Source organism: Hyperoodon ampullatus (assembly GCF_949752795.1).
Source record: "Hyperoodon ampullatus genome assembly, chromosome: 3".
NCBI lineage: Eukaryota > Metazoa > Chordata > Mammalia > Artiodactyla > Ziphiidae > Hyperoodon > Hyperoodon ampullatus.
The window spans coordinates 96,069,924-96,081,513 of NC_136916.1; the positions used below are offsets into that span (position 1 = coordinate 96,069,924).

At 41.6% G+C, this 11,590-nt stretch overlaps 1 protein-coding gene across 3 annotated transcripts in view; it reads right to left on the bottom strand.

The window, feature by feature from the left end:
* The window catches only part of RAD51 (RAD51 recombinase), a gene marked incomplete at both ends in the record, with an annotated part of 32,410 nt that extends 26,349 nt beyond the window's left edge, over window positions 1-6,061 (bottom strand). For 2 of the 3 annotated variants that reach the window (XM_079699369.1, XM_079699371.1), the window contains 2 exons: window positions 1,908-2,045; window positions 5,975-6,061. In XM_079699369.1, the coding sequence (XP_079555495.1) occupies window positions 1,908-2,045; window positions 5,975-6,061 (225 nt within the window). Of the gene's footprint in view, window positions 1-1,817; window positions 2,046-5,974 lie in introns of all 3 variants that reach the window. The other variant, XM_079699370.1, reaches the window with a different exon arrangement.
* Window positions 6,062-11,590: the final 5,529 nt, after the last annotated feature.

The following is an 11,590-nucleotide window of genomic DNA, read 5'->3' on the forward strand; positions in this document are numbered from 1 at the left end:
AGGTTTCTTAAGATAGAATCTACTCCTGGTAAAGATGCTGTGAAGACACTGGTGAAATGACAACAAAAGATTTAGAACATGACATAAACTTGGTTGATAAAGCAGTACCAGGGTCTGAGAGGATTGATACCAATTTTGGAAAAATTTCTATGTGGGTAAATTGCTATCAAATAGCACTGCATATTACAGAGAAATCATTCATGAAAGGAAGAGTCAATCTACATGGCAAACTTCACTGTTGTCTTATTTTAAGAAATTGCTGCAGCGCCCCCAGCCTTCAGCAACCACCACCCGGATCAGTCAGCAGCCATTGACATGGAGGCAAGACCCTCACCAGCAGAAAGACTACAAATCACTGAAGGCTCAGATGATGGTTGGCATTTTCTAGTAATGAAGTATTTTTAAATTAAGGTATGTACATTGTTTTTGTAGACATAATACTATTGTATACTTAATAGACTACAGAACAGTATAAACACAACTTATATGCACTGGGAAACAACAAAATTCGTGGTGCTTTACTGTAATATTTGCTTTATTATGGTGGTCTGGAACCTAACCTGCTATTATCTCCAAGGTATAGCCTGTAAATACCAAAGGATAAGTGCATAAAATAAAATGTAATCACAGGGTGTGAGTGCTAAGGGAATATATGAAGCAAGAAAAATGAATAGTAGCTGTAAGACTTTGAAGGGAAATGAGAAAGGATCACAGTATATCAGGATGAAAATAATTGGATTCTAGTCTTAGTTCTGTGATTAACTGCATGACTTTGGATAAATAATTGAATCACTGTGCCTAAGTTTCCTTATCTGTAAGACAGAGATAATACTGGTCCTATCTTTCCCAGTGTCATTATGAAGGCTAAGTGAGAATACTGTATATATGAAAGGCATGGGATTTCAAAGTTAAAGTGCTATAAGGGAACTCTACTCAATATTCTATAATAACCTATATGGAAAAAGAATATGAAAAAGAGTGGATATATGTATATGTATATGAATCACTTAGCTGTACACCTGAAACACAACATTGTAAATCAACTATACGCCAATATAAAATAAAAATTCAATTATAAAATGTTTAAAAAAAGTTAAAGTGCTATATAATATAAAGGGTTATTAAGTTACTACCTCATTTAGGTTAAGCCAGTGAAATCACTTTTATGTCATTTATTTAGGTTAAAAAAAACAAGCACATGATTCATAATCACATTTTTTCTTATTATTGAAGAATCTTGCTTATGACTAGTTGACTAACAGATTATACACCCTGAGAGCCTAATTAACATGACTTTAATATTCAAGCAATAAAAACAGCTTTTCTATTTAAATTAATATATGTTTATCATAGAAACTTCAGAAAATTGAGGCAAAAATAAAAATTGCTCACATTCTCACCATCCAGAAACAATGTTAATATTTTAGTGTATCTATCCCCAGTGTATGTGCTATACATATATAAAAACACACATTTTTAACAACAAAAACATACATGCACACAAACATGTTTTGTTAACCTGCTTTCTTATATCAGTAATATTTTCCTATGTCAATGGATATTCTTCGAAATTATTTTTTGTGGCTGCATACTAATGAGTATATTTCTCAGGCATGAAATCATAATATCCAGAACGATAAGGTACATACCACTCACTGCTGATGGGAGTGCAAGCTGGTAGTCAACTTAGCAATATTTATGTCATAACCCGTAATACTGCAATTCCCTAAGAAAAATCCCAATTTATGCAAGGAGGCACATATAGAGATAATCAACTGGTAATGCAGTCACTTCTGGAAAGGGGAAGAGGGTGACACAGGAGGGGTGGAAGGAGGAAGACCGCAGCCTTTCACTATACACCCTTTCGTACCACTACTGCCTCCCTCGATCACACAAACAGTACTTACCAGAATTTTATCAGCTTTGGCTTCACTAATCCCCTTAATATTTATTAGCTCCTTCTTTGGTGCATAGGCAACAGCCTCCACAGTATGGAATCCAGCTTCTTCCAATTTCTTCACATCATTGGCATGTATGCCACATTGCTGCAAGTGAAGAACACCATGGATAAATTTAAGTTTTGGTTCCCTCATCTGTCTAATGTGGTTATTTGTCCTACCTACTTCACAGAGCTCTTTTTAACTGTGATATTATATGCAAAAGCTTTGAAAAGTATGACCTATAATGTGAGGCATTTAATAACAAATTATCAACCTATTCATTATCAAAACCAGTGGGGGTTTTTTGGAATTTTTGAATTTTATTTATTTTTTATACAGCAGGTTCTTATTAGTTATCTATTTTATACATATTAGTGTGTATATGCCAATCCCAATCTCCCAATTCATCCCACCACCACCACCACCACCACCACCACTTTCCCCCCTTGGTGTCCATGTTTGTTCTCTACACCTGTATGACAGTCTCTAGGATCCATCCATGTCTCTACAAATGACCCAATTTCGTTCCTTTTTATGGCTGAGTAATATTCCATTGTATATATGTACCACATCTTCTTTTTAAATTAAAAAAAATTCTTTTAATTTTATCTTTGGCTGCATTGGGTCTTCATCGCTGTGTGTGGGCTTTTCTCTGGTTGCGGCGAGCGGGGGCTACTCTTCATTGTGGTGTGCAGGCTCCTCATTGCAGTGGCTTCTCTTGTTGTGGAGCACGGGCTCTAGGCACGCAGGCTTTAGTAGTTGTGGCTCGTGGGCTCTAGAGCGCAGGCTCAGTAGTTGTGGCGCATGGGCTCAGCTGCTCCGTGACATGTGGGATCTTCCTGGACCAGGGCTTGAATCTGTGTCCCCTGCATTGGCAGGCGGATTCCTAACCACTGTACCACGAGGGAGGCTCCCACATCTTCTTTATCCATTCATCTGTCGATGGGCATTTAGGGTGCTTCCATGACCTGGCTATTGTAAATAGTGCTGCAATGAACTTTGGGGTGCATGTGTCTTTTTGAATTATGGTTTTCTCTGGGTATATGCCCAGTAGTGGGATTGCTGGGTCATATGGTAATTCTATTCTTACTTTTTTAAGGAACCTCCATACTGTTCTCCATAGTGGCTGTATCAATTTACATTCCCAACAACAGTGTAAGAGGGTTCCCTTTTCTCCACACCCTCTCCAGCATTTCTTTGTAGATTTTCTGATGATGCCTATTCTAACCAGTGTGAGGTGATACCTCATTGTAGTTTTGATTTGCATTTTTCTAATAATTAGTGATGTTGAGCGGCTTTTCATGTGCTTCTTGGCCATCTGCATGTCTTCTTTGGAGAAATGTCTATTTAGGTCTTCTGCCCATTTTTGGGTTGGGTTGTTTGTTTGTTTTTAATATTAAGCTGCATGAGCTGTTTATATATTTTGGAGATTAATCCTTTGTCCGTTGATTCGTTTGCAAACATTTTCTCCCATTTTGAGGGTTGTCTTTTTGTCTTCTTTGTAGCTTCCTTTGCTTTGCAAAAGCTTTTAAGTCTCATTAGGTCCCATTTGTTTATTTTTGTTTTTATTTCCATTACTCTAGGAGGTGGATCAAAAAAGATCTTGCTGTGATTTATGTCAAAGAGTGTTCTTCCTATGTTTTCCTCTAAGAGTTTTTTATAGTGTCCGGTCTTATATTTAGGTCTCTAATCCATTTTGAATTTATTTTTGTGTATGGTGTTAGGGAGTGTTCTAATTTCATTCTTTTACATGTAGCTGTCCAGTTTTCCCAGCACCACTTACTGAAAAGACTGTCTTTCCTCCACTGTATATCCTTGCCTCCTTTGTCATAGATTAGTTGACCATAGGTGTGGGGGCTTATCTCTGGGCTTTCTATCCTGTTCCATTGATTTATATTTCTGTTTTTGTGCCAGTACCATATTGTCTTGATTACTGTAGCTTTGTAGTATAGTCTGAAGTCAGGGAGTCTGATTCTTCCAGCTCTGTTTTTTTCCCTCAAGACTGTTTTGGCTATTTGGGGTCTTTTGTGTCTCCATACAAATTTTAAGATTTTTTGTTCTAGTTCTGTAAAAAATGCCATTGGTAATTTGATAGGAATTGCATTGAATCTGTAGATTACTTTGGGTAGTATAGTCATTTTCACAATATTGATTCTTCCAATCCAAGAACATGGTGTGTCTCTCAATCTGTTTGTGTCATCTTTGATTTCTTTCATCAGTGTCTATAGTTTTCTGAGTAGAGGTCTTTTAGCTCCTTAGGTAGGTTTATTCCTAGGTATTCTATTCTTTATGTTGCAATGGCGAATGGGATTGTTTCCTTAATTTCTCTTTCTGATCTTTCATTGTTAGTGTAGAGGAATGCAAGAGATTTCTGTGCATAACTTTTGTATCCTGCAACTTTACCAAATTCATTGATTAGCTCTAGTAGTTTTCTGGTAGCATCTTTAGGATTCTCTATGTATGGTATCATGTCACCTGCAAACAGTGACAGTTTTACTTCTTTTTTTCCAATTTGTATTCCTTTTATTTCTTTTTCTTCTCTGACTGCTGTGGCTAGGACTTCCAAAACTATGTTGAATAATAGTGGCAAGAGTGGACATCCTTGTCTTGTTCCTGATCTTAGAGGAAATGCTTTCAGTTTTTCACCATTGGGAATGATGTTTGCTGTGGGTTTGTCATATATGGCCTTTATTATGTTGAGGTAGGATCCCTCTATGCCCACTTTCTGGAGAGCAAACCAGTAGTTTTAAACTAGCACTATGTATATTAAAATGGACTCTTGTCATGAACTGGATTAAACCTGTAACTCTAGACCTTTGATGACTAGGATTCTAAACGAACTTTGAGACCCTGGGCCCTAAAAGCCCACTTTAAACATTTCCCAATGTTTTCCACATCAAGCACACATAAAAAAATATGTTTTACACTAAGCTGGGGTAAACAGCTAAGACTTCCCCAGAGCTCAGGGAAGCTGAGCATAATCTTTTTGTAGCACAATGACTGGAAAGCTCTGTTTTAACAACTGATATTAAAGATAGAGAAAACTACTTTTGGTCAGGGATTTATATACCACTTCTCAAGAACAAACCACCCAAAGGCACTTCTTTCTCCCTATACACAAAGTCAGCTTTAATTTTATTAGCCACCAAAACCATGACTTCTAGGACAGCATGAATTATTAGGGGGATGTGTATGTATCTAGGAGTCAGGGAAGGTTTGGGAGAGGGGAGAGAATAGTATCTGGCCATAGAAACCGGTCTGTTATGAATATTTAAGCAAAAAGCAATACACATGTGTGGGTATAAGGATGTTCACTGAAACCAAAAGTTATGACTCTGAATTTTCCAATGTTTATCACAAACCCGTTTAAATTAAGTAACTTCCAGAGAGTGGAAGCTTAGGGGGCAATGGGAGGAATATGCATAAAGAGACAGAAGAATGAAGGCTTTCTCAGCATTTTCTCCTGCTTCTTTCAGCCCAAGTCAACTGCACGCACTCTGGGGCCTCTGTACAATGCACAGAAATAGTGCAAGGCCCCAGCTCTGGTGCTTGATGTTCTTGTGCAGTGTCTTGAACTCTCACAACGTAACCCCAAGCCCTTCTCTCTGCCTATGACAGCTGTCTTCCTAGTAACTTCAGCATAGATCGAGGTCAGTGGAGACATTGTTCCTCTCCCCTTCCTGCATAGGTGGCCCAGGCCATTGTAATTCCCTGGACAGTAATTTCATACCTAGTACAAATAGCAGAGACTCTACCATGGGATCATAGGGCTTCTTAGTTTCTGACATCCAGCACTAAGAAAGAAAAGTGATAATGTAGTAGAATTCTTGATAAAAAAAGAGATCTGGCCAGATGTGTTTAGCAACTGTCTTAAGCCTTTCCACAGAATCCTTGACAACTCTCCTGAAAACTCTAATTTGGATTTTGACCTTAGATAGTAAACCAATGGTTTATGTAAAGGTTGTGATTTCTCCCAATAGGTAGAACAATCTTGTCCAGCATTATAATTCTAAAATTAGCAACCAAGCACATACCTCTAATCGAGAAATAGGTTGTGGGCCAAAGCTCTCTTCCTCCACTGAAGTATCTGCATTTGCTTCAAGCTGCAGCTGCATAGCCATTACTTAGTGTTCAATACTGAAAAGTACAGATGGCCATCAGGAAGAACACTAGAGAAAGTACAGAGCTGCAAACATAGTTTTACAATAAATCTCTTTAAGAATTACTTGCTAGGCTTTTGGCTTAATCACTGACATACCCATGGCAGGAAAAAGAAAAAAAATCTCTCACCAGCCTTCCCCTCCACCTGGATAGCTGTATCAGAAAGACTTTAGGAGGAGCCAGCACTATCTTGCTTCTTAAAGTAGAACAGCTTGGATTCCCCTGGTGGTGCAGTGGTTAAGAATCCGCCTGCTAATGCAGAGGACACGGGTTCCATCCCTGGTCCGGGAACATCCCACACGCCGTGGAGCAACTAAGCCTGTCACCAAAACTACTGTAGCCCGGGTGCCCTAGAGCCCATGCGCCACAACTACTGAAGGCCACGCACCTAGAGCCCGTGCTTCGCAACGAGAAGCCTGCGCTCCACACAAGAGAAGCCCGCGTGCAGCAACGAAGACCCAACGCAGCCAAAAAAAAAACAAAACAAAAAGACGAACAGCTTAACTAGATCAACTATATCCCTCTGTTCCCCTGCTTCATATTCCTTAAGGATAGGGGCCAAGTCTCATTTATCTGTATACATCTCATGATACATTATAAATCTTAGGTACATCTTAGGTGTTTGGTAAATATTTGGCAAGTGAATGCAGACTTTCCAGAACTCTACTTAAAAAAAAAAAAAAAAAAAATCAAAGGTTAAACTGTTTCAGTTCCATTGTTCCCTTCCAGAAAGCAGGGTTTTGGGGTGGTGGGACAGGAGTGAAACGAAGGTACAGAATAATTGCCATAAGCCTCCATTCCTGATAGAGAAACAATGGACTGAGATGAGAGAAGTATCCCCACCTTAGGCAAGGACGGCTTGTAGTCACACCGTTTGCTTCTAGTAGAAGTGTATGAAATTTAAAGATCACCATTTTTTTGGCGGGGGGGCTGTGCGGCATGTGGGATCTTAGTTCCCCAACGAGGGCTCAAACCCGCACTCCCTGCATTAAAAGCGCGGAGTCTTAACCACTGGACCACCAGGGAAGTACCATAAAGATCACCATTTTAATCAATTCCAGACCTCACGGAATGCACAAATGAATAAATAACATGGAATTACCTTGCTCAGTTTGAAATCTTCCATATAAATATAAGGCCTATACCAAAAGTCAGATTATTTTGATAGAGTTAAGACTGCTCAGGTTGAAAAGAATGAAGAACAAAAAGATTTCTATTATGAGCTACTAGTAAAAGCAAACAAGTCTTGATGGCCACAAGAATAAATGTACTTAAATCACACCAAAACAATCTGGACAATTTAACAAGCAAGATAAATTTAACTCAAAAGACAACAGATAAGGGCTTCCCTGGTGGCACAGTGGTTAAGAATCTGCCTGCCAATGCAGGGGACACGGGTTCGAGTCCTGGTCTAGGAAGATCCCACATGCCACAGAGCAACGAAGCACGTGTGCCACAACTACTGAGCCTGCATGCCACAACTACTGAAGTCTGCGCACCTAGAGCCCGTGCTCTGCAACAAGAAGCCACCACAGTGAGAAGCCCACGCACTACAATGAAGAGTAGCCCCCGCTCGTCACAACTAGAGAAAGGCTGTGCGCGGCAACAAAGACCCAACGCAGCCAAAAATAAATAAATAAAATTAACAACAACAAAAAAGAAATCTTCATTCTTAGAGACTTGACAGAAGATAACCATTTGTTCTTGATTGGTTCAGGTGTAGCTCTTAGATGGCATGTTTAGCATAATGTGAGTTTATAATTCCAAATATCAGAATCACTTGAATGCAGCTTAAATTTAAGTGTCTTCCTTCATAATTCATGAAAAAGATGGCTTGAACTGTATTCATATAGCAATAACCAAAAAGCAAAAGACTGAAAAACTAGACTGTATTTAAATTTAGAACTTCTATTCATCAAAAGACACCACTGTGAGAATGAAGTCAAATGACAGTGAGGGGAGAAAATATTAACCACAAATATAACTGGTAACCAGAATATATAAAGAATTCCTTCAAATCAGCAAGACAGACAACACAACAGAAAAACAGGCAAGAGATTTGAACAAGCACTGCACAACAGAAGATACCCAAATGGCTAATAAACATATCAACAAACGCTCAACTTCATTAATGATCAGAAAAATTAAAATTAAAACCACAAGGTAGGGCTTCCCTGGTGGCGCAGTGGTCGAGAGTCTGCCTGCCAGTACAGGGGACACGGGTTTGAGCCCTGGTCTGGGAAGATCCCGCATGCCTTGGAGCAACTAGGCCCGTGAGCCACAACTACTGAGCCTGCGCGTCTGGAGCTTGTGCTCCGCAGCAAGAGAGGCCGCGATAAGTGAGAGGCCCGCGCATTGCGATGAAGAGTGGCCCCCGCTTGCTGCAACTAGAGAAAGCCCTCGTGCAGAAACGCAGACCCAACACAGCCAAAAGTTAAAAAACAAACAAACAAAAAAACAAAACACCACAAGGTAATAGCTAAAATTTAAAAGACTGACCATACTAAGTATTAGCAAACGTGTGGAACAACTAAACACTCGTTCACTGCTGGTTTGAGTGTAAATTGGACTTTAGAAAACTGGTATTAAATATGGAAAGTGAAGATAGGCAAATGCTATGACCCAGGAATTTCACTACTCTGTATTATTAACCCACTGAAAAGCATACACGTGTGCACCAAAATGTATGCAGGAATATTCTTTCTCAGCAGCCTTTCTCATACAAGTTAAAACTAGAAACAATCCCGATATACGCCACAGGTATAATGAATAAGAAATACAACATAGGAACAAGAAAGAACTGCTAAATGCAAAGACATTTACAAACCTGCAGACAAAATGTTGAGCAAAGGCAGACACAAAAATATATAGTCTTCTTTTATACAAAATTCAACAACAGGCAAAATTAGACAATGGTGTTAGTAAGTCAACACTGTGGTTACCTCTGGGGAAAACGGAGAGTATTAGAGAAGGGGGCACAAGGGAGGCTTCTTGGGCGCTGACAGCATTCTATTTCCTGACCTGAGTGGTGATTACACAGATATATTCATTTTGTAATGATTCATGGAGCTGTAAACACTTTTGATCTGTGCATTTTTCTATCTGTATATTACACTTCACTTCAGAAGTTTAAGAAAAAACAACAAATCTCACTAGAGATCATTCCCTAGGCATCACTTGAACGGTCTTCCGCATTAAAAAACGCAAATACCTTACTGGCAACTGGAGGTGGGTACTTTGTAAGCCAAACTTTGTGTAATGGAAAGGGCACTGACCAGAAATCCGGAAACCCTGACTCTGGCTTAAGGGCTGTGACTTTTTTTATTTTTTGGGGTACGCGGGCCTCTCACTGTTCTGGCCTCTCCCGTTGCGGAGCACAGGCTCCAGACGCGCAGACCCAGCGGCCATGGCTCACGGGCCCAGCCGCTCCGCGGCATGCGGGACCTTCCCGGACCGGGGCACGAACCCGCGTCCCCTACATCGGCAGGCGGACTCCCAACCACTGCGCCACCAGGGAAGCACAAGAGCTGTGACTTTTAAGTCACTACACCTCTCTGGATCTTGGGCTTCCTCGCCCACGCCCATAAAGTGGATGCTGCAAGTGAAGGCCAGTAAGGTTCCTCCCAGCTCTAGAATGCGCTTCTATTTTCGCCACAATGAGCTCCAAGGGTCGGACGAGCCCGGGCACAACCCTGCTCCGCCCCGCCCCGCCATATTCGAGTTTCTCACTTGGCATGGAGGGACCCCTAAGCCCGCTGAGGGAGCTGGGGCCCAAGTCTGGGTCTGGGTACGGGTCCGGCTTAACGCGGTAGGAAGAGGCCGGGTCTGCGCCTCACACTCACCTCCGCCTGCTGCGTAACTCGCCCGGGCGGGCTGCGCGCTCCGACTACAGTCCGCCGGACCCGCGCACGCCCGACCCCGGACGGACTGCAGACCCCCTCACCTGCGCCCCACTTCTCTACGCCCTTACTCCGGCCTTCTGTACGAAACCCAGGCGAGTTTCAGCTCCTAACTGCGCTCCTGGGGCGCGTCTCAGCTCTCTTCAGGCCTCGGTCTCAGGCGGCAGCACCCACTCCGTCTACCGCCTTCGGAAATCCCGCCAAATCCTATTGGGCAGGGTCACGCCTGCGTCAACGTAACGTCTCCCCGCCCTTCTCGGGTCCGCCTCCCCGCCACTTCGGCTACTCGTGAGACCGAGTTAGGCCGAAAGAACTTGACTTCGCAGGATGTTTTGGGTTCCCCTCTTGTTTTTCTCCCTTAGGACTAATTCAAAATTTGGAAGTTGCGTCCTTCTTCCCTTTACCAGATCGGGGACTACAACTCCCAAGAGGTAGTGGGCCGGCCCGAGACTACATCTCCCAGTATGCACCGCGGTAGGGCGACGCAGCTTTAGCTCTTCACCACCTGTAGAGAATAGGTAGGCTTTTCGGAACCCTTGATCTGTTTCTTAAGCATCTAAACTGCGGTATTTGGCCCTTCAGGTTGCTTTGAATTCCAACTCAGTCAAATTCTGGAGCCAGGAGCTTTCTAGGCCCTTGTAGGTGGTGGAGCTGAGGATGCTCGAGTAGATGGATGAGGCTGGAACATAGAGCTAATGGAGGAGAGGAAGAAAGGACTGAAATATTAGTAAAGCTGTGGTACTTTACTGGAGATTTGCGGGACTCCAGAGGAAGGAGACATTGATTTTGAGAATGTAAATCTTATCGTGGTTAAAAGTTGATTACGGTTTTAAAGGTTGGGTAGGGTTTCCTGGGCAAAGAAGAGGAGATGGAAAACATTATAAGTGGATAGAGCAGCTTGGGTATGGAAATTAACAGTGTGGTCAAGGAATACTGTTGTCTGATGAGGCAGGAGAAGTATAGTAACAGGTGCTGAGACTTAAATTACGTTTATTTCAGCCTATGAAGAGGCTTAAGATCATTATAGAGCTTTGGCCTTTATTCTTTAGGTAATGGGGAAATCACTGAAAGTTTTTAACCTGATGAGTCATGTGCTTAGACCTGTTTTTTGTTCCCCACCACTTTATATTTGTGGAGTGCTTTAAAATTCGTGAAGTTTTTATTTAATCCTCACACTGTTACCTTGTGGCACTGAAGGATAGATTTTAGGAGAGTGAGAGTAAAGACTACAAAAACTGTTAGGAAGCTCTTGCAATATTTCAGGCAAGAGAGGAAGGCCTGAGCTAGAGCAGTGAAAGAGAGAACAGATTCAGGAAGCATTCTGACGGTAGAATCAACCTTAGTGGTTATAGATGATACCTGGGGATAATAGTGAACTGCTTTCCATACCAGAGATATGCACCTTCACCTCCTATTCTTCACATACTTTCCTCCTGAGAGCATCTGCAAACCCACAGCCCCTCTTGGCTGAGTGAAGATACGTGACTTTGACCTTTCATTAAAATGGAATTCCTTTGGCTGTGTGGATGTCAAACCAGAGAAACCCCATCTGCAGAAAGATTAAGTTTAGAGACTAAGAAAGTGGGAGAG